General features: G+C 37.4%; 1 protein-coding gene across 1 annotated transcript; it reads left to right on the top strand.

The window, feature by feature from the left end:
* The first annotated feature begins 247 nt into the window (after window positions 1-247).
* Window positions 248-22,204, top strand: CYB5B (cytochrome b5 type B). The gene is made up of 5 exons (XM_019756947.3): window positions 248-504; window positions 7,019-7,147; window positions 7,657-7,686; window positions 15,697-15,725; window positions 18,544-22,204. The coding sequence occupies exons 1-5, from the start codon at window positions 343-345 to the stop codon at window positions 18,635-18,637; spliced, it is 444 nt and encodes a 147-aa protein (XP_019612506.1). The 5' UTR covers window positions 248-342; the 3' UTR covers window positions 18,638-22,204.
* The last annotated feature ends 939 nt before the right edge of the window (window positions 22,205-23,143 follow it).

Here is a 23,143-nt window from a genome sequence, read left to right as displayed (position 1 = left end):
TCCCGCGTAACACATTAACACGTCTCCATTAGGCGCCTTTCCAAAATCACGGCACCCGATTGGAGAGGATGGGTGATTTTGATTGGTTAGTTGGATCTCGAACCAGGCCTACGTCCTGAGGAACGGGAGGGGAGTGGGCGGGATTTGAAACAATCCCTCGTTTCATTGGTAAAAAGATAACGAACCAGGAACTATTCAGAAACATGATTGGCTGTTGCCAGGAATCCTCCGACGGCCTTATGGTCCCTGATTACGGAAGCCGGGGCGAGCTGAGCGCAGGTTCTACCTCAGGGAAGTTAGCTGTGTAAACCCGGATAGCGGTGAAGAGGTGTCTCAGGCCCAATGGCGACTGTGGAAGCAAGCGGCAGCGATGGGAAAGGGCAAGGGGTGGAGACCCCCGTCACCTATTATCGTTTGGAGGAGGTGGCGAAGCGCAACTCCTTGAAGGAGATTTGGCTGGTGATCCACGGGCGAGTCTACGATATCACCCGCTTCCTTAACGAGGTGGGCGGCCCCTGGGAGATGCTGGGATGAGGGGTAGTCGGGCCCCGAAAGCTGCAAAGGGTGTGTGTAGAGGGAAATGAGGTCAGGTTGAGTGCGATTAGGCGTACGAAAAGGACCGCAGCCCCCGAGAGGGAAACTAGGGGTGGGGTGGGGGGCTTATATCTGCATGCATTTCTAGCCAGCACTAAATTCTAGTGCCTTAAATGTGTTATTTATTACGTACCATGCATTGAGCACTTACTGTGTGCCAGGCTAAACTCTAAGCCATTACGATCCCCATTTTACAGAAAGGGCAGCTGAGTCTCGAGAGACTGAGGATTCCAAAGGTCACACATTTAACAGCCTAGAGCCATTCGAACCTAGTTCTGAAGGGCTCCAAACCTGTCCTCTTTCCAGTCTGCCTTCTGAAGTAATACCATTTTTGTTTTTTATTTTCTTGAGAAGCTGAGATTCTTCCCCCCTCCCCCATAATGTTGCGTTTATTTTTTCTAATTTGAATTGACATTGAGGCCAGAGGGTCATGAGTTGACCTTTTCTGGCCATTGACTCAGGTTCTGTCATTCTCTTAAATCTTCAATTACACAAGTTCTCCTTGAGACTATGGTGCAGCTGAGTGATTTTATTTTTTTTTAATTTAAGGAAATAGGAGAGACGTTTAATTTATTTAAACGAATTTTATTGAGATGTAATTTTACATACAGTAAATTGTGTCCATTTAAAATATACAGTTTGATGAGTTTTGACAAATGTATTCACGCATGTAATCACAACTCCAATTAAGAAAGAGCATTTCCATCACCCTAAAAAGTTCCCTCCTTCTCATATGCACCCCCAATCCATGATGCTTTGAGATTTCATATATAAACATTTACTATATATTATATATATATAGGTGTGTATCATTTTATTTTGAGTTACATCTTGTGATTAATTCCTTGGAAATTCTTGCATAATGTAACCTTACTGTGACTGAGAAAAAAGTTCCTTTCTAGTCTTGTCTGAAGAAATATACTAGTAAAATACTTTTTCTACTAATTTGGGGCAAAGGGGAGAGATCTCTACACCCACATTCATAAACCTATAAAAACATTTAAAATGTAAAATTTCACAAAAAGGACATTGTTGTTAATAAATCTTCCTAGTGGCCAATAAATTAACATCAAAAATTTTAGTAACTTCTTCCATTTGTATGGTATATGGCATTTTATGTTTTTACAAGTGCTTTTCCATTATTTCATCCTCAAAGTAACTATTTGAGAGTGACTTGGATAGTAGTGATCCTTATTTTATGGGTACAAGAAACAGGTTCAGAGAGATTTTGGTCATACAGTTGATTAGTGGCAAAGTCTAGTTTAGATGGGTCTTGTCTACATGGGTTTCTTTAGCTTTAGATTTCTCTTGTCGACATGGTATTACTTCAGAATGCTAGCCTTAGCTATTATGTCTTTTGGTGTATGCCTCATAATAAGTTTCAGTTGTGGGTTGTAGCGTGTTAAAGCATAGTTCATAATGGGTAGATACTACTGTTTTTCATTTGTGGTTCTATTTTCCCCAAATTTCTTCTTGATTTATTCAGATTATGTAATGAACTTAGGAGGAACACTCAGGAGACATGAATTCAAACTTGAGTAGTGGCTGCTACCCTGGTTCATCACATGCTGATGGAGCCAGAGACATCACAGACAGGTGTGCCAAGGCTTCCCTTGAAGCTTGAGCTGCAGATCTTAACCTGCAGTTAGCCATTTTACTTACCTGTTCTGTAGTCCCTGTCCCTGTTTTCTTGTGCATTCCAAGCCTATTCATTCACTTAACTCATTCACGTTTGTCAAATGTCTACTGTGTGCCAGTAACCATTCTAGGTGCTGAGGATACAGCAGTGGGTCATCAAACATTTAAGCCATCTATGGGAAGTGCTAAGTAGAAAAGTAGAGAAGAGGGTTATGGATGTGTATGGGATGAGGGTGTGAGGATGAGGGGTTGAAAGTTTAGGTATGATGGCCAGAGATGGTTGTATTAAGATGATGACTGGAGTAAAGGCCAGAAGGAAGTTAAGAGAGCCAGCCATGTGGGTATGTGCAGGAAGAGCATTCCTGGTAGAGGGAGGAAGTTCAAAGGCCTTGAGATGTGGAGGTATGTGTGATGTGTTTGAGGAACAACGAGGGAGGCCATAGGGGCTGGATAGCAGTAAATGAGGTCAGCACGCTCAGGGGAGAGCGGCTCAAGTACAACTTTGCAGTTTTTAGAAAGGATTTTGACTTTTCTGGGAAGGGAAACCACAGTGGAGCAGAGGAGTGACATGATGCAACTGAAATGGTTTGGTAGTTAGTATCGCTCACTGCACTGTTGAGAAGAGACTGAAGGAGGGCAAAGGCAGAAATGAGGAGCCCAGTTAGGAGGCTGGGCAAGAGATGGTGGCTTGGACCAGGGCGATGGCAGTGGGGGTAGTGAGAAGTGTCAGATTTTGGATGTGTTGTGATGGTAGAGACAGTAGGGTTTCATGATGCATAGGATTTGAGGAGTGAGAGAAAAAGAGTCAAGGATGACACCAAGTTTTTGGCCTTCAGGTCTGGAAGAATATGGTTTCTCTTAGATGAGATGGGGAAGACTTAAGGAGTTAAGTCTGTCCTACAGCCACCTTCTTTCACATTTTAGATATAATTTGGAAGGATTGGGAATGTGATATAGGGAAGTTAGAACAGGTACTCTTTTTATGGAACTTGGGTTAATTTTTTCATTTTTGGATAGGTCATACAGGTATACAGTGAAAGCCTTCTTCCCATCTGCGCAAAGTTAACTACTGTTGTTTATGTGTCCCTCTAGAGTTTTGTTCTGTATATATAAGGAAAAGTGATCACTGCGTAGTCCCTCCCACTCTTTTTTTACGCAAGAGGTAGCATACTGTACACACTATTCTGTGCCTTTTTTTTTTTTTTCCATTTAACTGTACTCAGGAATCGTTCCACATCGATACCTGGAACACATCCTTATTCTTTATTAGAATTCTAGAAAACTCTATGAAGAATTTTATTCTTCATGGAATTTGTTGTCTGGCTCATAATTTATTTAAGCAGTCTATTGATACATATTTAGGTTGTTAGTAATATTTTGCTATCTAGGTTTTTTCCTCCTCCAAGTAAGCTATTGAAATCTAATGTACATATACTGAAATGTACAGATTTCATATATAGAGTTTGTTGAGTTTTTGACTGATGTCTCACCTGTGTAATCACCATCACAGTCAAAATATAGAACGTTTCTACCACCTCTGCCCTTGGCCAACCATTGATTTGATTTCTAACAATGGAAAACTATGTACTTTTTTGTGTCTGGTGTCTTTTTCTTATCTGTGAGATTCATCTATGTTTTTTCTATGTTTCAGCAATTCGTTCCTATTTATTGCTGGTTGTTTAATTGTATGACTATACTAAAATTAGTTTATTCACCTGTTGATTAACATTTGGGTTGTTTCTGTTTTTTGGCTATTACGAATAAAGCTGCTATGTACTTTCATGTACAAATCTTTGTGTGGACGTATGTTTCCATTCCTCTTGGGTAACTAGGAGTGAGATTGCTCTGTCATATTTTTTTGTTTGTTTGTTTGTTTGTTTAACTTTTTAAGTAACTGCCAGACCTTTTCCCAAAGTGTCTACATCATTGTACACTCCCACCAGCAATGCCTGAGGTTTCCAGTTTCTCCACATCCTCATTGACACATAGTATTTGTCATTTTACTTTTAGCAGTTCTAGTGGGTGTGTACTGGTATGTAATTATTGTTGTAACTTGCCTTTCCCTGATGACTAATGATGTTAAGTATCTTCATGAACTGATTTTACCATTAGTATGTCTTTGTAAGGTGTCTGTTCAGTCTTGCCTGTTTTGTAATTGGGTTGTTTGTTTTCATATTATTGACTTGAAAGTGTTCTTTATATATTCTGTATGCAAGTCCTTTCAGATATATGTATTGCAAATATATTCTCCCAGACTTTTCATTTTCAGAGAATGTTGGTGAATTATTATTTATATGAAGTATAATTCTAATGGCAGGATTCTGGCTTTGGTGTCTAAGTGTCTGGTTGAGTTTCCTACTGTATCACTTAATAGTTGTGTAACCTTGGGCACATAAGCTCTGTAAAGGCCCTTTCCATCTGTAAAATGGCGATAATAGTACCTAATCCACAGGGTTGTTGTTGGAATAATTGATTTAGATAATACATATAAAGGCTTATGGTACTGGCATAAGGAGCTCTGTAAATGTTAGCAGTTATTTTTATTATTAATAAAACTTATACTTTTTTCTGCAGCATTTTTTGAGTGCTTAGTAAATGGCAGATGATCTGAATATTTAAAATTTACTGCCTTGGACTTGCAGGAGGGTGAGAACTGTGCACAAGTAATTGTCATGCAAGGTAGAGAGTGATCTTGCCTTCAGGAAGACTGAGAATGCAGGCTCTTTTTGGTGCAACCCTAGAATAACCCCTGAACGCTTCAGAGTTTGACCAATAACAGTTCTTACTTGATTTCTCCAAGGCTGGTCAAAAGAAAGTGCAGTTTACCCTGGAGTATCCATGGAATTAAGAAATCTGTAAAAGGAGTACTATCTTTCTGTAAGCAGTCCTAAATGGTCAGTCCTAGGGAAGGCTATGAATAAGGTGAGGTGAATTTAACTTCCAGCACTGTCCAGATGAGAGGCCCTTATCAACAAACTGGCTTGCACTTATTTATTCATTTGCCTGTGGGCATGGGTGAGCACATGCCAGAGAGGAAGAGAGAGCACATAGGAGGGAAAGAGGGCAGAGTATTTGTTCCCTAGATCTTACTGTGTTCCAGGTGCCATACTACGTTCTGGAATACAGCCATGAGTAAGAAAACTGCTCCCTGTTCTTATGGAGCTTATAGTCTAGTAGGGGAAGAGAAACATTAAATAAATAATTGCAGTTGTGATAAATACCGTGAAGGTATTCTGTAGTAGTATTTATTTGTTTATAAAGGGTGAGAGGTGAGTGAAAATGAAATACTTTGTCAGAGAAAGAGCTGTTCATAAATTCAACGATTCCCTGAAATATCTCAAGCTACTAATAACTTTGTTACCCTTTTGCTTTGAAAGGCAATGTAATACTTAGGTTATATCATAAAGAAAAAGTATCTTCTAGGTGCATAGAGCAAACTGGGACACAGTTCCAAAACTAATGGCTTAACACAACTGAGAATTTTCAGATGTGAAACAGATTAGTGGCGGCTATCTTACTCTTGCTTTAAAACGGCATGCTTAGGTACTGGGGTGGGAGACCCACCCACTGGTTGGAGACCTTCTGGAGACAAAACAAGTTATTCTTATCCTCAAGGCGCTCATAGGCAAGTGACGGAGACTGGGAGATGACACTTAAGAGTTGTTACGCTTCAGTTGAATTCATGTTTAAGACAGGGATGATCATATTAGTCCTGCTTAAAAGGTTGTAATAAAAAGGAACTACTTAAAAGCATTACTTGATATTTCAAAAATACAAATTTAGATATGTCAAATAACTAAATTCTAAATTTGTTAGTTGTAAGTAAATGTTTATTGACTGTTTACTTTAGGTCAGGAACTGTGCTAAGTGTAACTTGAAAGAAATTGTTTATTTTCTGAATAGGTAATGCTTTGCTTGGTAAAGCAATTTCAAAAGGATGTGTAGTTTAAAGTCTTCCCTCCTCCCTGTCTCCCAGCTAACACATTCTCTTCAATGTTTCAAGGGAGATTTTATGCATAGGCACACATATATGTATATCTGCTTTTTACAATCAGAGCTAACATACAAACTGCACCTCTCTCTTTTTGAGTACAAACTCTTTCATATCTTTATCTCATGTAATACTCCCAATAGTAGTTAAGACAGGTGCTCATTATCTCCATTTTACAAACAGGAAACAAAGATACCTCAATTTTTAAATAACTTGTCCAGGGTCATATAGCTTGTAAGTTACAGATAGAATTTACTTCGTAGGTATGGAAGTAGTGATTTTGATATTACTTATTTAACTTTTTAATTTTGAAACCATTTCAAACTTACAGAGAAGTTGCAACAATAGAATAAAGGATTTCATATATCCTTTGCCCAGAGTCTCTTTTCGGGTTTCTGTAGCAGTCTCAGTATTGTTGGCAAAGGAATGGACCCTGGAGTACGCATTGTTTCCAGCTGTCTTGCCTCTCTAGCCTCCTTCAGCCTGGAACAGTTCTTCAGTCTTTCCTTGGCTTTCATGACCTGGATATTTTTGGAGATCACAGGTCAGTCGTTTTGCAGACTACCTCTCAATTTGCAATTGTCCTAAGTTTCCTCACAATTATACTCATATTGTGCAGTTTTGGCCAGAATATCACAGAAATTATGTTGTGTTCCTCCCATCGCACCCTATCAGGTAGCATACAATGTCGATTGGTTTACCTTACTCCCATAAAAGGGAGAAAAGAGAAGAGAGAGGGAGGGGAAAGGAACTTATGTTGGTTTGCTTTTCAGAGCGAGTATCTTTTCCTTGCAGCATCCCGGAGGAGAAGAGGTTCTGCTGGAACAAGCTGGTGCAGATGCAAGTGAAAGCTTTGAAGATGTCGGCCACTCCTTGGATGCCAGAGAGATGCTAAAGCAGTACTATATTGGTGATGTGCATCCGGTAAGAACGAACTGAGCTAGGAGTGCTTGTGGAGAGGAAGGCTCCCGGACAGCCACAAAATGACGGGAATTCATTCAACCCAGCCGTCAGGCTAAATTGTCTCCCAAATCATCTAGCCTTACTGTGCTAACATACAGGTTCCTGTTTGTAAAACATCACGTGTAGCATCTCTGAAAAGCTAAGGAAACTGATTGTGGATTTTTTTTTAAATGATTGATTTTTGTAATTCAGTTAATAACATTTCTACCTAAAGTGGTGGTTTGGTAGTTCTCGCAAATTCCTTTCTAAAGGTGGTAACTATGGACTTTTTAAGCCATACATTCCATTCTAACAAGGGACCCTGATATGCTCAGAGTCAGGGATGGGGGGGCAGTACCCTTCTAAGACCCTGACGTCTCAGGGAATTCACTGTTACCAGAATGCAATCTCAGGTTCCAAAGTTAGAAACAAGCATGTAGTGACGGTTCATTTGGGTATGTCTTAAAATGTTTGTTTTCCTCTTTTAACAGAATGACCTTAAACCTGAAAGTGATAGCAAGGTAAGAAGTCATCTGTTTCTCTTGTGTGTTTCAAGTATTTCTGTTTACTCGAATAGAAATGCTTTTTAAAACATTACTTTTCCCCCCAAGCAAAAATCCTATTTTTCAGGAATTTGGACTCAGTACCACCTCAGAAAAAAAGGATAGCTAAGTCTTGAACAGTAGGAAACATTTTGCTCATGCTTCCGTTTGCTTTTTAAAAAAATTGAAACTAAAGCCATGCCCCGTATGTTTTTGAAGGAAATTAGTTTATGGGTTCAGTTGTAGAAAAGTATTTATTATTCTTACATTAAATAGTACAAATGATAATAATTGCTTCTATGTTGGAAAAAGAATTGGAAAGTTGATTTTTCTCTTGCAAGTCTTAGAAGGAATTGTAGACTGAAGTAATTGACTAGAACAGGCCTTTCTGACCCTATTTCCCAAATTTCATCTTTTTATCATAGAAGCTACAGTGGGCCTGCCTACACCTTTCCCATTTACTCAATGATACAGCAAAAACAAAACATTAAATATTTGAAAACCTTAATGTGCACTGCATAATGCACCAGGAAGAAAATATGAAAGCCTTCGTGCCTTCCACAAACGGAGTGGTTCGTCTTCCTTATTCCCTCACCATTTTCTTTGACTTCAGCCCTTTGGGTAGCTATTACACTACGCTCTGATTTAAGGGGACAGCAGTTTCGCTGCTGCCTTGAACATTATGGAGGTGATGCTCCTTGCCCATTTCCTCCTAGCTTCTTGCTTCCCTTTCCTCATTGAGTTGGAATTATTGAGCACATTTGACACAACAATTAAAGTTGGCGTAGACACAAGAATTCTTTCAATTCAGATTGCTTGACAGTGTCTGCCATCTGTTGCCCTGCAATCCAGACTGTTAGAGTAAATTAGCTCTTTTGTCTTGCTACACTTTGCTACCCTGAACTGTTGAATTGTTTATGAAGGGGGGTGAAATGCTTCTTTAAATGCTTTGTGAGCACTGTTGGTTTGTTTGTCCTTCCCTCCTAACACATGTACTATCCATTCTTGAATCCTCACTTGTGTAATGAGGGGAAAATTTGAACTAAGCCTGGCCTTGTTTATTGAACATGTCTGGCAAACATTGCTCTCAGAGGTCAACATTTGTTTCAGGGGATATTCCCATTTGTACAGGAGGTGCACCTTGTATCTATGAGCCATAATCCACTTCTACACAGCAACCATGAGAGCACCTTTATATTAGAACAATAGAAAAACTGTTTTGGGGATTATAATGTCTAGGAGTCTAAAAATTGCTTCCTGTTGCTGTTTTTCTTCTGTGGTAGCACAATATGTAGATAGGATCACTCTAAGGAATGGAGAGTAGAGATTTTTGAATTTTGCTCCCGTGTCACCTATATTGGTATCCCTTAGCTTATTTTCTGAAATGTGTATTTCCTGGGCTTCCATTACTACTGACTCATAATCTCTGGAGGTGGGTCTTGGGAATCTGCATTTAAAGTAACTCATGTAGCCGAGCAGCAGACTTTTTGCTGAATGATATGCCCATGTTTTCATTTGAAAACTTAGGGAACTTTAATTCTCTTCTGTGAAAAGCACTGCCTGCCTTCTATGGGCCAAATAATTAGAGATGTTTCAGCTAAATTAAAACTGTTGAGCCTTGGACATTTGGTAGGAAATATAGAAAAAGAAACCCTTTCAGTTCACTAAATTCTACAATTTAGAAGTCTCCAAATGTAGTTTGGCCCCTGCCTGGGTTGAACAGTGATTGAAGGCAGTGTTTTCAAGGCCCTGTTTTCCTCATGAACGTTGCAACCAAAGAACAGTCTCCATTTAGTGGAGAGTCTGGCGATTGCTTCCAGTCACAGTGCTGTGCTTCAGGCAGGTCGGGCAAGCAGAGCCTTTTGGAAAAGTTTCAAGACCACCTACATAGGTTGTCATAGAGCTGCAGTTTAACTTGATTTCAGTTCCAGGAAGAATTTCTTGATCCCTCAGATTTATTTCTTACAGAGGTTTTAAATAGGCACTTCTGTGTCTAGGATGTAGGTTGTCTTCGTTAAAATTTTTCTGTCTCTGGTTTAAATATTCATGAGAAGATATGGATGTAAAGTTCATTTCATTAATACTTTCATTTGGTTAAGGGTTTCTGAACCTCTGAAGCAGTGATTTTTTTTTTTTTAAGCCTAATTAAGAGGTGTCTTCTGCCTTATGGGACAGTTTCCATTTTCCTTCTCCCTTCCCTCTTTTTCTCCACTTCTCTCCTCGCTCCACATCTCCATATCTCTTACCTGCCTGAACACCATCCCTCCCTCGCCCTCAACCCCCCGCGAGCACCACCGCCACCAACAGAAGACAACAGCAGCCATAATAACAAAACACCCAGAACATACCTATTTCAGAATATAAATCAGGAACCTTTCCATTTTTTTTGAAATTACCTTTCATACTGCTTTTGCTGTGACAAAGGTAAATGATAGTCACCATTGTTTTGAGATTGATAATGCCTGAGGTTCAAGGCCCTGAAATATTACAATACTGAAACTTAAAAGCTTAGAAACTACACATCTGGCAATAGACTTTTTTTTACCTGTTTCAGTCCAAGATAACTAACTAGAGTTAAAAAAAACCTTTTAGCTTCTTCCTTGCTGGCTTAGTCCCCATGCTGGGAGCCATCAACCTTCTGTTCATATCTGACCTAACATTTTTCTGATCTGCGTTTGGTTATGGAAACTCACCTTAGAAACAAACTTAGTTTTCTGTGCCAGTTTGCCTGCCTCCCTGCTGTGCTGCAAGTAACCTAGACAGCTTTGTGGTCCATGAACTCGCTCTTTTGATTATGCGTTTACCTCTTGGTTAGCTGTTTTATCATTCAGTCTACCATCATTTCAGGAAATAAGGTACATATAAATGCTGTCCTGACCAAAAAACATGAGCACCGTTTCGTTCATTTATTCAGCACATATTATCTAGGTGATCGTTCAGCTGCTTCACTAGTCAAATCTCATTACAACGAATTGACCCAGTAACTTGACCATTTTTTATTTATATTTTTTGAATGCGTAAGTACATGATGTACGTGGTAGAGAAAAAAAAAGTGTACTATAAAAAAATGACACCCCAATCAATCGATCTATAGATAAGTGGACCAACTATCCCTTTCTTAAAAAATTTCACATACACTGTTCTTCACCTTGCTTCTTTTTACTTAAATGTTTCATATTAGTGATTGTTCCTTATTACTTCATAAAGATCTTTCTCATTCTTTTTAATAGATATTTAGTATTCCATATACAAGTTTTAATGAGATGACATTTATTGTAAACAGGAATTGATCTGGTTTTTAAAAAACAAGATTGTCTCCATAAAGGCTTAACATATTTTTGAAAATTAATTTTTTAACTTCTGTTTAAGTGTTTTATTTTATTATTATTAATTTTTATTATTTATTTATTTATTTTTTAAACAGGACTTTATTGGGGAACAGCGTGTACTTCCAGGACTTTTTTCCAAGTCAAGTTGTTGGCCTTTCAATGTTAGTTGTGGAGGGTGCCATTCAGCTTCAAGTAACTGTTGCCCTTTCAGTCTTAGTTGTGGAGGGCGCAGCTCAGCTCCAGGTCCAGTTGCCGTTTTTTTCTAGTTGCAGGGGGCACAGCCCACCATCCCTTGTGGGAGTTGAACCGGCAACCTTGTGGTTGAGAGCCCACTGGCCCATGTGGGAATTGAACTGGTAGCCTTCGGAGTTAGGAGCATGGAGCTCTAACCGTCTGAGCTACCGGGCTAGCCCAGCAAAATCACTCTTGAAAGACAAAATACCTTTGCTGAGTGAGCTCCAGGATTAATGTCTTCATCTTGTAATGTTCCATTTGGTGTCAGGACACCAAATCAGCCCTCCAATGTTATAAGTTTTTCATTTGTTAGGTTCCAGTAGAAGTCATTTTATTAGTGTTTTAATATTTTTTCTTCAGTGATGTATCTGTGAGTCTGTTTCTGAAACTTGTTTTTAGAGGGTGTTTTTCATCCTTGAATTTTGTCCCTAATCTACAGGAGGATGTTTTTTCTATGACTGCGCCGATTCTAGGGCCACATGCTTTACTAGACAGCAACTGTTAAACTGTATTCTCATAAAGAAAGAAACTTCAGTACATGGGAGCCTTCATGAGACCGTTGTCCTCACAATCTCATGATATGGCCGGGTCGTAGCTGGAATTATAAAATGCTGAAATCATGTACTTTCAATACTCAAACTTTTTAGGTTGTAAGATGAACCTAATACTAAAATTCACATAGTGATAGCTCATGGTAAAGTCCACTGTATTATGGGGGAAAAAACTTTTTCCAGTAGTGTTTGAAGCCAGAAGTTCCCAAGTTGTTTTTCATAAGTTACTGGTCATGTAGATACCATCGTGTTCTAAATAAAAAGCTGTAAAAAGTACCAGACCACCCAAATACTCATTAAATTTGCTGAAGGTGTCCTGTGGCTTAACATTCACTTTTTCTAATTTTAAATGCTTAGAATCCTCTTGGCATAGCCAATATCCAATTTAGGAATTAAAACATAAGTTCCTTATATGCGTTATAATCTATTTCTCTTTTATTTAAACCTTTGAAAGTCTAAATATAAACTATGAAGACATACTTACAATGCCATACTTACAATGTTAAGGCATCGTAATCATAATTCTGGCACGTTGTTTCCTATGTTTATGTCCTGGTGACAAAGTGCACCACTTTTGAAGCGTGTGTTCTCCCATGTTTTTTCATGAAAAGGGTTCCATAGTGAAACCACCCCTGCTGACCCCCAAGTCCCCTCCCATATATTTGCTAATTATGACATTTCTTTATCATTCTTTTAACAGTGTCGTGAGGGTCGGTACTTAAGGCGCAGTGCCTTTCAGAAGAGTATCTGGAAGAGCACACCTTTACATACCTGGTGTCAGATAGAAAAATCTGCCTGTGCTAGTGCTCCTTCAGTCTTCCTGGACCTGGGAGAACGGTGTTTCCTTCTCTCTGGCCTTTACAAGGCTGCTTTTGTAGGTTTTGCTAAAATGCTCTTGGGTCAGAAAATTGTGCTGAGTTAATTGAATGTGACTTAGAATTCAAGTTCATGTGGTCTGAGCCTTTTATAAGTGAGGAAACTGATGTAGCATCGAGCTTGAAGATTTCAAACGTAATTTTAGTTATAAGCAGCTTTATGAAAAGCTTACTCAGAGATGAAATATTTCTTTTTATCCTGTGAAGTTTAGTTTTTGTATTTATATATATATATATATTAATATATTTACTTATTTATTTTATGAGGAAATTAAAGCCTTAATGAACCTTAAATTTTAGGGTCCAGTTTATTAAACAGCAATTTCTGTTAATTTTGAACTGAAATCAGAGTAGACCTAAAGCAGTTTGGTTGTTTGGAAGTATATTCCAAATTCCTTGGAGAATAAAGAAACATGCATATTAATTACTTGGTGAGACTTTTGCCAGAACTCTGCATTTACTCTGCTGTCTTGTAACTAAAATCATATAGTATTGCAATTACTATTTTCCATGCCAGAGTGAGAGCAGTCACTGTTCTCTTGACCAAAAATCTTGCATGTAAATCAAAATGTGGGCAAGAACATAACCAGCTAGATATGCTTGAACCCCCAAAGGGAACTGTAGAAATTTCACTTAAACATCCGTTAGATTCAGCACAGCGTTTTGGAGTGGAAATGAGAATTGGGGAACTGTGTGTAGAGAGCACGGAAGAGTGGAAGTGAAGGAAGGTTTTGTGTTAATAGAACCTTTTTCTTTTTAATTTTGTAAATTTAAAAATAACTTATTTGGCTTCTTTCCAAACTTGGCTGAGGTACTTGGCTACTAAGAGCAGTGTCTTAAATAACTCTTTCATTACAGTTGATTAAAAGCGGAGTCACTATAGTTTGGCATTTACTTGGCTGTCAGTCTCCTAAAGAGAGGACATACTTCTTTCTCTTCTCCTTCCTTCAGTGTTGGGAAAATTGGTCTTTTTTGCCTCCGGAGATGAATTGATTTTAAAACACAGGTTGAGGTATTTAGTTGAAAAACATGTATATTTTAATTTTTTTTATTACTTGCTAGAAGCTATTGCAATTCAGCATTTTATGGTCCTGGTTCTCTCTGGTCTCTCTCCCTTTTTTTCTCTTTCAGTTTGTTCACTACGTTGCCTAAAGCTCACTCTAGTTAGCACATATCCAGGGCTTTTGGTTGTAAAAGAGGCTAAAAGCTTTGAAATCTAGAGAACTCATTTATACGAACTATATATGGCTTTAAATGTGATTACAGATTAAACATCTAATATAATACATAATATTACTCCATAGTGTTCTCATGTAAACCTTTTAAGTTATCCCATTTTTTTAAAATACTGACTTTTTGTTGTAAATCATTGGTATGTATGTGGATAAAGCATAAAAGACCATGGATATTTTCTTGATGCAATTCAGTTATTTCTTGGCTACTATAGTGGAATATTTAAAAAGGCAACATTATAAATTAACCACTAACACTAACACCACCTTCCAAATCTGTAAAACATTTGCTGTATTTTCACAGAGACTGATGACCTGTGACATGTTTTAATTAGCCCTATTCATACTATACTGGTAGAGATGTCCCAAATAATAGTTATCATCAAGGTCTCAAAGAAGTATAGTAGCATATAAATATGGTTTATCTAAAACTTTATTAGACATTTTACTTGCCTATAGGCTAGTTTCTTTCAGATTTGGGGCATCTGTTCATTTGCATGACAGTGTTTTGGATATTTAAAAGTTAAAACTCATTTCATGGTCTGCTCTAAAGTATCTAGGCCAGTATGTAGAGTTTTTGGAAATTCTTGGAGATTACTGAAGATGGTGGTTAAACAGTTAATGTTCTGAGTTCACATCCAGGCATACTTCTACATACTGACAAAGATGATGTTTTGGGTAGCAGTAACCTATGCTAATGGGTTATTGTCCTCTGGCAGTAAGTTAGCAGGCCTTTCGTGCTATATAGTTAGTTAATAGAATCAACTTCATTTGATATATACTTAATTTGAATTTTAAAAATTTAGTAACAGCTTCATTAATATAAAATTCAGATCCCAACCAGTTTACCTATTTAAGATATACAAGTCAAGGCTTTTTACTATATTCACAGAATTGTGCAACCATAATCACAGTCAGTTTTGGAACATTTTCATCATTCCAAAAAGAAACCCCAAACCATTAGCAGTCATTTTCAATTTTCCTCCAACTCTTCTTCCCCTGAGCCCTGGGAAACCAGTGCTCTGCTTTCTACCGCTAGATGGACTTATTCTGAACATTTCATACAAATGGACTTATAATATGTGTTATTTTTTTTGTATCTGGCTTCTTTCACTTAGCGTGATGTTTTCAAGATTCATCCATGGTAGCATATATCAGTACTTCATTACTTTATATTGCCAAGATTTTGTTTTTAAGGTTATTTAGGTATTTTCTTTCCCTTAACTCCCTTCTTCCCCTTTGCATTGTGAAATAAGCCCTAAGGTTTCTAATCATAATTATTACAATTTCAGAGAGTAAGCCAGCTCAGTTCTGTAAGCCAGAAAGCAAATCATCTGCATGCTCTAGAGTTAATCTATATATTACAGTTAATCTGTATATTATAATAATTTTTATTCAGAGTATGTTTTCTGAAAATCTGATCTTAGCTACTGCCATTGGCAAGCCCAGCTGAACCAGCATATCATTGTGACTGCAGATTAGTCCATTTCAATATAGTTTGTACCAATAGCATTTTTATACATTTAAAAAATGTCTAGGTCATTTCTTTATGCTTCTATTAATGGTTCTTTACTAGGGAGTACCAGTATATTATCAGAAGTAGAATTCCCGGTATTCCCATTGCATATAGATTTGTAAACATGAAATTGCATGAAAGATGAAGTTCTGTTATTAGCTACAGAGTTTATATGGATATTCAAGAAGATTTATATACTGTGTTAATCTTCATTCTTTTTGTTTCTCATTTTTCAATATGCATCATCTTCAGGACCCTTCGAAAAATAGCACATGCAAAAGGTTAGTATCCCCTTAATGCACTTCCTTATACTCAATATAATGTCTGGCAAGAGGTTCTTCTGTAAATATACATGCATGACTTAAGAGTACAGTTTGACAGCTAATTGTTAGTATATGTGCTGCTGAAGCGAGCACAAGACAACTAATTCTTTTTTGGCTAAAATTATTATAAATTCAGTAATTCCTTAGCATTAGCAAAATTAATTTTTATAGTTTTATCATTTGGAGTAATCGCAGAAGATCATGCCTTGAGGAGTTTTTAAATCTTGTGATGTGAATTGCAATCACATTCAGTAAGAGGCTAGTATGCATGGATAAGTAATTACTATTAAGTCAGGCCCAGTCTGTGCAGCTCAGCTCAGCTATAAAACTTCCACCTAAAACTTAAGGTCATTTAATTCTCACAACCACTCGGTAAAGTAAAGTACTATTATTACATTTTATAAAAGAAAAAAATTACATATTGAAGTCATATACAAGAATTTGGGTTTTTTCAAAGGTTTACGTACAAAATGTCTCTTGCGGTAATGCCAGTAATACAATAGTATTAGCTCTGAAAGGTATAAATTTACCATGTCTTAAGTGCCTCTACTTGTGATGACTGTGAATCTTTGGCTTGTAAAAAATTTTTATAGAGATTATATAAAGCTCTCTGTTTTATCTTTCTGAGGTCCCACTTAAAGCAATTCAGAGAGGGAAAATGTATATTTTTCCCCCACAAAAGTATTATGTGTTTTGTTTTGTTTTTTAATTTGAGGTGATGGACAGAATGTTAGAAAAGTGCAAACTTGAAGGAAACTTGGTAAATTCATCTTCCTTAATATTGAGGACTTACTTTATGCTTAGCCAAATACTTCATAAAGAATTTGAAAATACAAGCCACGAGCTTACAGTGGACTTATGCAACAGATAAAACTGATTAAGAATTATTATGCAGAATACGTAAAGAATTCCTACAAATTAATTTTTTAAAAAACAGTAGAATATAAGAAAAAGACTTAAAAAAGTACCCTACAGAAGAGGAAACACAAATATAAGCATATGAAAAAAAGGTTTAATTTCATTTGTCATCAGAGAGATGCAAATTAAAATCACAGGGTATATTTCACACCAGATCTGAAAATTCTAGAAATCAGAGTAGCTGTTTTGGGAGTAGAGCAGCAAGATTCTTAGGCTCTCTGAGGGTAATATAAGTGGGTACAATCACTTTGGAAAACAGATTGGCATTATCTAGTAAATTTGGCAATATGAATAACTTGACCCAGCAACTCCATTTCTAGGGATGTACTCGAGAGAAATGTGTGCACAAGTATACCAGGAAACACATACCAGAATGTTCATAGCAGCATTATTCAAGATCTTAAAATATGGGAATAACCCAACTAACCATTCATTAATAAAATAAATGAATTCATTCTGGTATATTCATACAGTGGAATACTATAAAACAATCAAAAGAAATTAATCACAACTATATGCAGTAACCTGAGTGAATCTCCAAGAAGAGTTCTTTCTTACGTCCAGGAAGTTACTGTTGAAACTTAATCTCCTTTGGTGCAGTATAAATGCATTTTTTCTGGTTCTGTTCTGGTGGCAGTTAAGTATTATGAAGGATTTTTTGAGGGTTGGTGGTCAACCATTCTTAGTCTTTTGTACTGAAGAATTTATCTTCATTGTGTTCTCAAGGATCCTGCTTTTGAACTCTTTTGTCTCTTGTGGTTGCTCTCCAAGATACCTGAATTCACGACTCTTACGGGGAGATTACTTCTAAGTTCCTATGTGTCATATTGCTGTTGGACTTGCCAACTTGCTTTTTTTCTTTTTTTCAAACAAAGCTACCTGGCTGATACTCTAAACTTGTCCAGAGTGGCTTTTGCCATGCTTAAATGTACAAAGTGCTAGGCATGTTTAGGCAAGGAGACACCTTTTTATTATTAAACCTCAGCTGGCTTTACAAAGCCTTTTAATACCAAGACTGCATATGTCTTAAGTAGAGGAGCAGCCAGGTCATTTGGATCATGGAAGAATCACACCTTAAAACTAGCAGTGCTAATAAGCTCTATTGGAGAAAAATTATTTTAAGGAGAATGATGACTGTTCTGAAACTCCTAAGGAATGTCTCTTATAGGACTTTTTAAGCCAACTGTCATTTACCTAATTTTATTAGAACTATCAACCTGCCGTGTATGTGTGTGTGTCTGTCCTTATTTAACTAGAAATTAAGAGGATGGTTTTGCAATCAGACTGCTTGATTAACTTCGCTTTGTGATTTTGGATGCAAAGTTTGTATTTCCTATATATGAAATATATAATAGTAGAACCTATTTCATAGGGGTTATTGTGAGGATTAAATTTAAAAAATACATGTGAGGCAGATATAATATTGCCAATAGTTGTATTAGATGTTATTGCTTCTAATTTTATAATTATATATGTAAAATGGTAGCTTTTTTCTGTTTAAAAATGTTAATTGTAGAATATGTGAAAAAGCACAAAGAAGAAAAATTTGAATTATCTATAATTCCATAACCCAGAAAGAATCACTATATGTCTTTGAAAAAACACATATGGAGGTGTGTATATATATTGTTTTTTGGTGTCATACTGTACATTCTATTCTTAATTTAAAAAAAAATATCATTTAACATTGTCACTCCAAATGTTTGTTCTTCAGCTACTGTATGATAAAAGCTGTTAAATTTCTTAAAGTAAACCAAAACTCTTTGCTCCTAAGAATATTAAAATGTGAGTGCTGAAAGATGATGGATGTTTGGTATAAAATGTTCACGACTTTATTGCTTTCTCCCCCAACTTCTAGTTGCTGGTCCTACTGGATTTTCCCCATCGTAGGCGCCATGCTCTTAGGTTTCCTGTACCGTTACTACTACACATCGGAAAGCAGATCCTCCTGAGGAGGCCTTGGTGATGTTTGGGAAGCATAACCACTTGGGAGTGAAAATTAGAGACTTGTTTGGAGGCTGCAGTGGTGCCCTATCCTCAGATCTTGCCAGAGTTGTATTCTTCCCCCTTGGGCCCTAGACGGTTGGCCAGGCATCCACCTCAGACCTGGGGACAGTGTCCTTCTTTCTCAGAGCCTTACTCCCAAAGCACCTGCTCACTGTTCTGTGTCCTTGCCAATGTTTCCTCTCTTCACTGGTTTCCATGAGCACTTTCATAGTACAAAATTTTCTGTTAATTATTGCAGTCCGTGTGTCCTAGTGACATTGCCCTTTGGTAAAAATGCCTGCTCTCCAATACTTTGAATGCACGTTAGACTTTCTTAACACGGCAGCACACTCTGCTTGTGAAGCTTTTCTCTTTCCATTTTTCTTTTAAGTAAATATTTTTTTTTTAATTCTGACTTAATTCTATTATTTGTCATAAGGGGTTTAATTCATGAAGTAAAGTTGCACACCTATGACTTGAAACACAACTGCCAAATGATCTTGTTTTTTGTTTATATTTGTTAAAGGCAGAAAGAGCCATGTGATTGTCCCCTCCCTCCCGAGCTTGGGCAGCAGGTAGCTCTCGCCGCTTCCCAAGTCCACCAAGTGGTGCTGGGCACAACTCTGCATCCCTTTTCTTTCTTGGAGTGGAGAGAAACAGGAAAAGGGAGAGATGAATTGGGGTGATAGGGCGAATTCAGAGCAATCTTTCCTTTGAAAACTACTGAGAACTACTATAGGATAGTAGTTTAGAAAAAGTACCAAAGACTTCATCCTTTACTTTGGTTTGGCACCCATTTCTAGCCATCATTTTTCTTTTTTTTCTTTCCCCCAACCATCTCTTATTAGTAAAATGTAAATTTGTAATTATGTCTATAGAGCTTTACCAGGGATTTTTGCTGCTTTCTTTTGGTTTATTGATTAGAAATTTTCTTATTCCCCATTTTTCTCAAAAGGGGCTCCAAATTGACCAGAAATAATAGTATTTGATCTTGTCTGCCCCAATAAAATAACTTCCATAGTCAAGTGGCACTTGAAAGGGGTAGAGGGTGACAAGAGAATGTTTTCCATTTCATCTGCATTTTACCTCCATGGCTCCAATTTGTAGCTTTGTGTGTTTTTTTCCATCGGAGGGGGCGAAGAAAAAAAAACACTGATAGCTTTTTTTCCTCTGATGAGTGTTTCATTGAGGAGTAGGTTATTAGAATTATGTTACTGTTTCTTCTTGGTTCATGAATTTCTTTTGCATATTTGACTTTACTTTTTTATCCTGTGGAGGCACCTGAGGAGACAGTACATGGCTGTTCTCTGTTAACAACTGTTGGTGGTGATTCTTCTCCCCATCCTTTGAGGATTACTAGTCTGCTCCTGAGCCATTGTCCTATCAGCAGGGAGCAGTGTGGGCCATGGGCATTGCTCAGCATCTGCTCCCTGCGTCCTGCTTGCCAGGGACTTGACAAGACGGGAAACTGCCCAGCAAACCAGTGTCTGCCCATACAAACTATTTAAGAAAAAGTTCAACCCAGGTCTTGTATCCTGTGATTTAGCAGTTGAGTGAATTCAGAATTCATCAAAATAATATCACCCTTGTATTTGCACACTTGGATATGACATTCTGGAGTAATTTGGGGGGATTTCTGGATGACTTTTATACATCAGGGATAGGGGTATAGTCAAACTTTTATCGTTAGAAAATGTTTTGTTTGCAGTATAAGATGCCACTTTAAGATAATTTTTGGAAAAAAATTCTTGGTTACTGTGTAGCAAAAGTGGGGTGACTACTGGATGTTCTTCATCCGAAGGTAAGGAAGTGTTGCCTTGAATAAGAATTGGTATGTAATTGCTGTAAGTTGCATGATTGCATGGGACCATGTAGGGTAGAAGTAAAGAACAAAGGGGTATTGAGCTGGAAAGGGAACATTCAGGCTAAAACTAAGCCGGAAGATAACTTGGACCATTCAAAAGTGTGCTGGCAGTCTCCAGAACTGAATGAAAAACATCTGGCTTATAAGAAACATTAAAGAACGATAGTCTTAAGTAAAATTGGTGTTTTTGATAATTTTTAGGGTAAACAACAATGCAAAAGTTATGTTTTTCTATTTCATATTGGTTGCCTTTTCCTGTTTATATCTGGACTTGTTTTTATTCAGAGCCAGAGGAAAAGATTTTCAGATTTTGTCTCTACCATCCATGAAATCCATCCCATACCCAGGGCTTCTTTTGATCTACTGCTAATGTGATGTCACTTTATATTATAAAAACCACTTTTGAGTCCATTTGCTATTATTCTGCTGCCTATATAAACAGCCAGGTGAAAAGCAGAGCTTGTGTGAGTGTTTGCAGAGGTTTTTCTGAACAATAAAGTAATGCAGTATGTTAGCCAAATCCATCAAAAAGGACTTTTGTTTTAAGAGGTAGACTCGAATTTTCAAAACAGTCTCAACATTGGTAGGTCATGAAAACCCCTCTGGAGCAAGTGGAGCCAGTCCCTGTTGGCTGACTGTGTCTCCTGGAACCAGTCTCTGGGTATTTGATTTATTTCCAAGGAAGATTAGCTGTGGCTGTACACCGTACTGTACACATAATGTCTGGGGATCACAAAAGGAGGAGATGAGGGAAAGTTTGTGCCACCAAAATAGGGTTGTTAGTGCCAGGTCTCCAAAATTTCCTAGCCCCTGTCTCTTGGGACTTGGTTCGGTTTCCAAATGACTTAGACATTTGTAAAGGCAAGAAAGTGGTGGGGACAGAGTTTATATTGTGTTTAATTCTTATGTGACCACTTAAGCAGAAACAAAAATCCATTAGAACCTATAATTTGAGCCTGTAAAGTTCTCTGAGCAGTTGTCATAAAAGCATATGTTGTAAAATAAGAGCATTGTTGAATTTATAGTCATTTAGTCCTGATGTAGAGCAATGAAAAATGCTTTACAGGCCAGTATATCATTACTCATGGTATCTCGTGCTTAAAACCTCAAGTGATAGCTATCTGGTTAAATTCTGTTTTAGGAGATTAAAATGCAAAACGTTAATGTTCATTACTTCCTTCCTGGGAGAAATGGATTCAGGCATGTCTCAACATGTCTGAATTGATTCCTTTTTAACCAACTCATTTGGTTCCCATATATCAGAAAAGTAATGGGGAGTTTGGTCCCATTTGGCTATTGTGCCCTGAAAGAGCCTGGTTTGGAATTTGTGGGGTGATCTCAGAGGGAGGTTCCAAGAAGCAGAGGTATTTAAGTTACCTACCCTACATGTAGCTTAATCTTCCTCATGAGTTTTACGAGCTGCTCTTTGCACACATCTATATTTTACATTTGCTAAAACATTATTACGGTTATTTAACTTTCTTTTTACTTCACCCTTGACTGTGAATGAGTAATATTAACATTTCCTTTTGTGTATTCAATAATGGAGTTTGTTTACCTATTTTATTTCAGCATATTTTGAACAAAGATCTTTGTCTCTTTCGGCTGGAATGTGCACATAATGAATGTTTGTTAGAACTACACACAATAAAGATACTGTTTTCCTTTTCTTGCCCTGACTACAGTTATTTTTTTTTAACTTTTTTTTTTAAAGTAGAAGTGTTGGCTCTTTAATCCTCAGGTGTTCTGGAAGAATTTGAAGATCATGAAAGTTACCTGTATCCATGCTAATTCTGTGTAATGTGGGGAGTTCTGTGCGTCTTCAGGATTCTTGCAGCACCTCTTTCCTGAAAGGGTTAGCTTGTTTGCTCGTTTGATAATTATGAGAGGCAAAAATCAAGACTTGTGCTGTATTGATGGATGTGAAGTGGCAACCAGGTAGACACGTTAAGAGTTCTGTTTTTACCGAAACCATTTGGTAAAGAGAAGCCAGTACAAGGTAATAACATTTTGTTATCTGCAATGCCAGTCTTCACATGATTGTTTTTCTTGGAAATAGCTAACCTGTTAGGGAAAATTAAACACTGAAATTGAAGTTCTGGTGACTATTAAGGAAACAAGGGAAATAAATGATTTTTCTCATTAATTTTAAAACCTACTGATAGCCTTCTAACATTACTAACGAGACATCATTCAAGAGGGCTTTAGGTATTTCACTATCACATGAACCAAGAGTTACTAACAGGATAGTTCCTTCTTACTAGCATTTGAATCTAATGTTTAATCCTAATATTTCATATCACTGTGCTCTTCCTGATGCTGAGTAGTTGGCAGGTGTCTGGCAAATCCTGGTTGATTCCTGAAAGCCTGAGGTAGAAGAATATGATTCAATTTCGTAAATTTAAGGTAAGAAATACCAGTCTACTAAATTTTTGGTAATTGTAGGTAACAGTAACTTTGATTAGCTTAAATAGATACCTACACTATGTATTTCAAGGTCCACTCAGCTTAATCACATATATGCCAGCATTTTAAAAACTTAATTCTTTTATGAAGCATTATGGAGAGACTAGCGTTGCTTTCAGACGAACCATGAAGATGCAGTTGT

Source organism: Rhinolophus sinicus, chromosome 8 (assembly GCF_057876585.1).
Source record: "Rhinolophus sinicus isolate RSI-liver-muscle chromosome 8, RSI-T2T, whole genome shotgun sequence".
Taxonomy (NCBI): domain Eukaryota; kingdom Metazoa; phylum Chordata; class Mammalia; order Chiroptera; family Rhinolophidae; genus Rhinolophus; species Rhinolophus sinicus.
The sequence above is the reverse complement of the archived record's forward strand: the minus strand, read 5'-3'. Positions and strand labels throughout refer to the sequence as shown.

Bases quoted from the DNA above. Each gene is read 5' to 3' on its own strand.
- CYB5B (XM_019756947.3), top strand. From the start codon at position 343: ATGGCGACTGTGGAAGCAAGCGGCAGCGATGGGAAAGGGCAAGGGGTG. The intron at 505-7,018 runs GTGGGCGGCCCC...TTTTCCTTGCAG, and splicing joins TCACCCGCTTCCTTAACGAG to CATCCCGGAGGAGAAGAGGT. The intron at 7,687-15,696 runs GTAAGAAGTCAT...CATCATCTTCAG, and splicing joins AACCTGAAAGTGATAGCAAG to GACCCTTCGAAAAATAGCAC.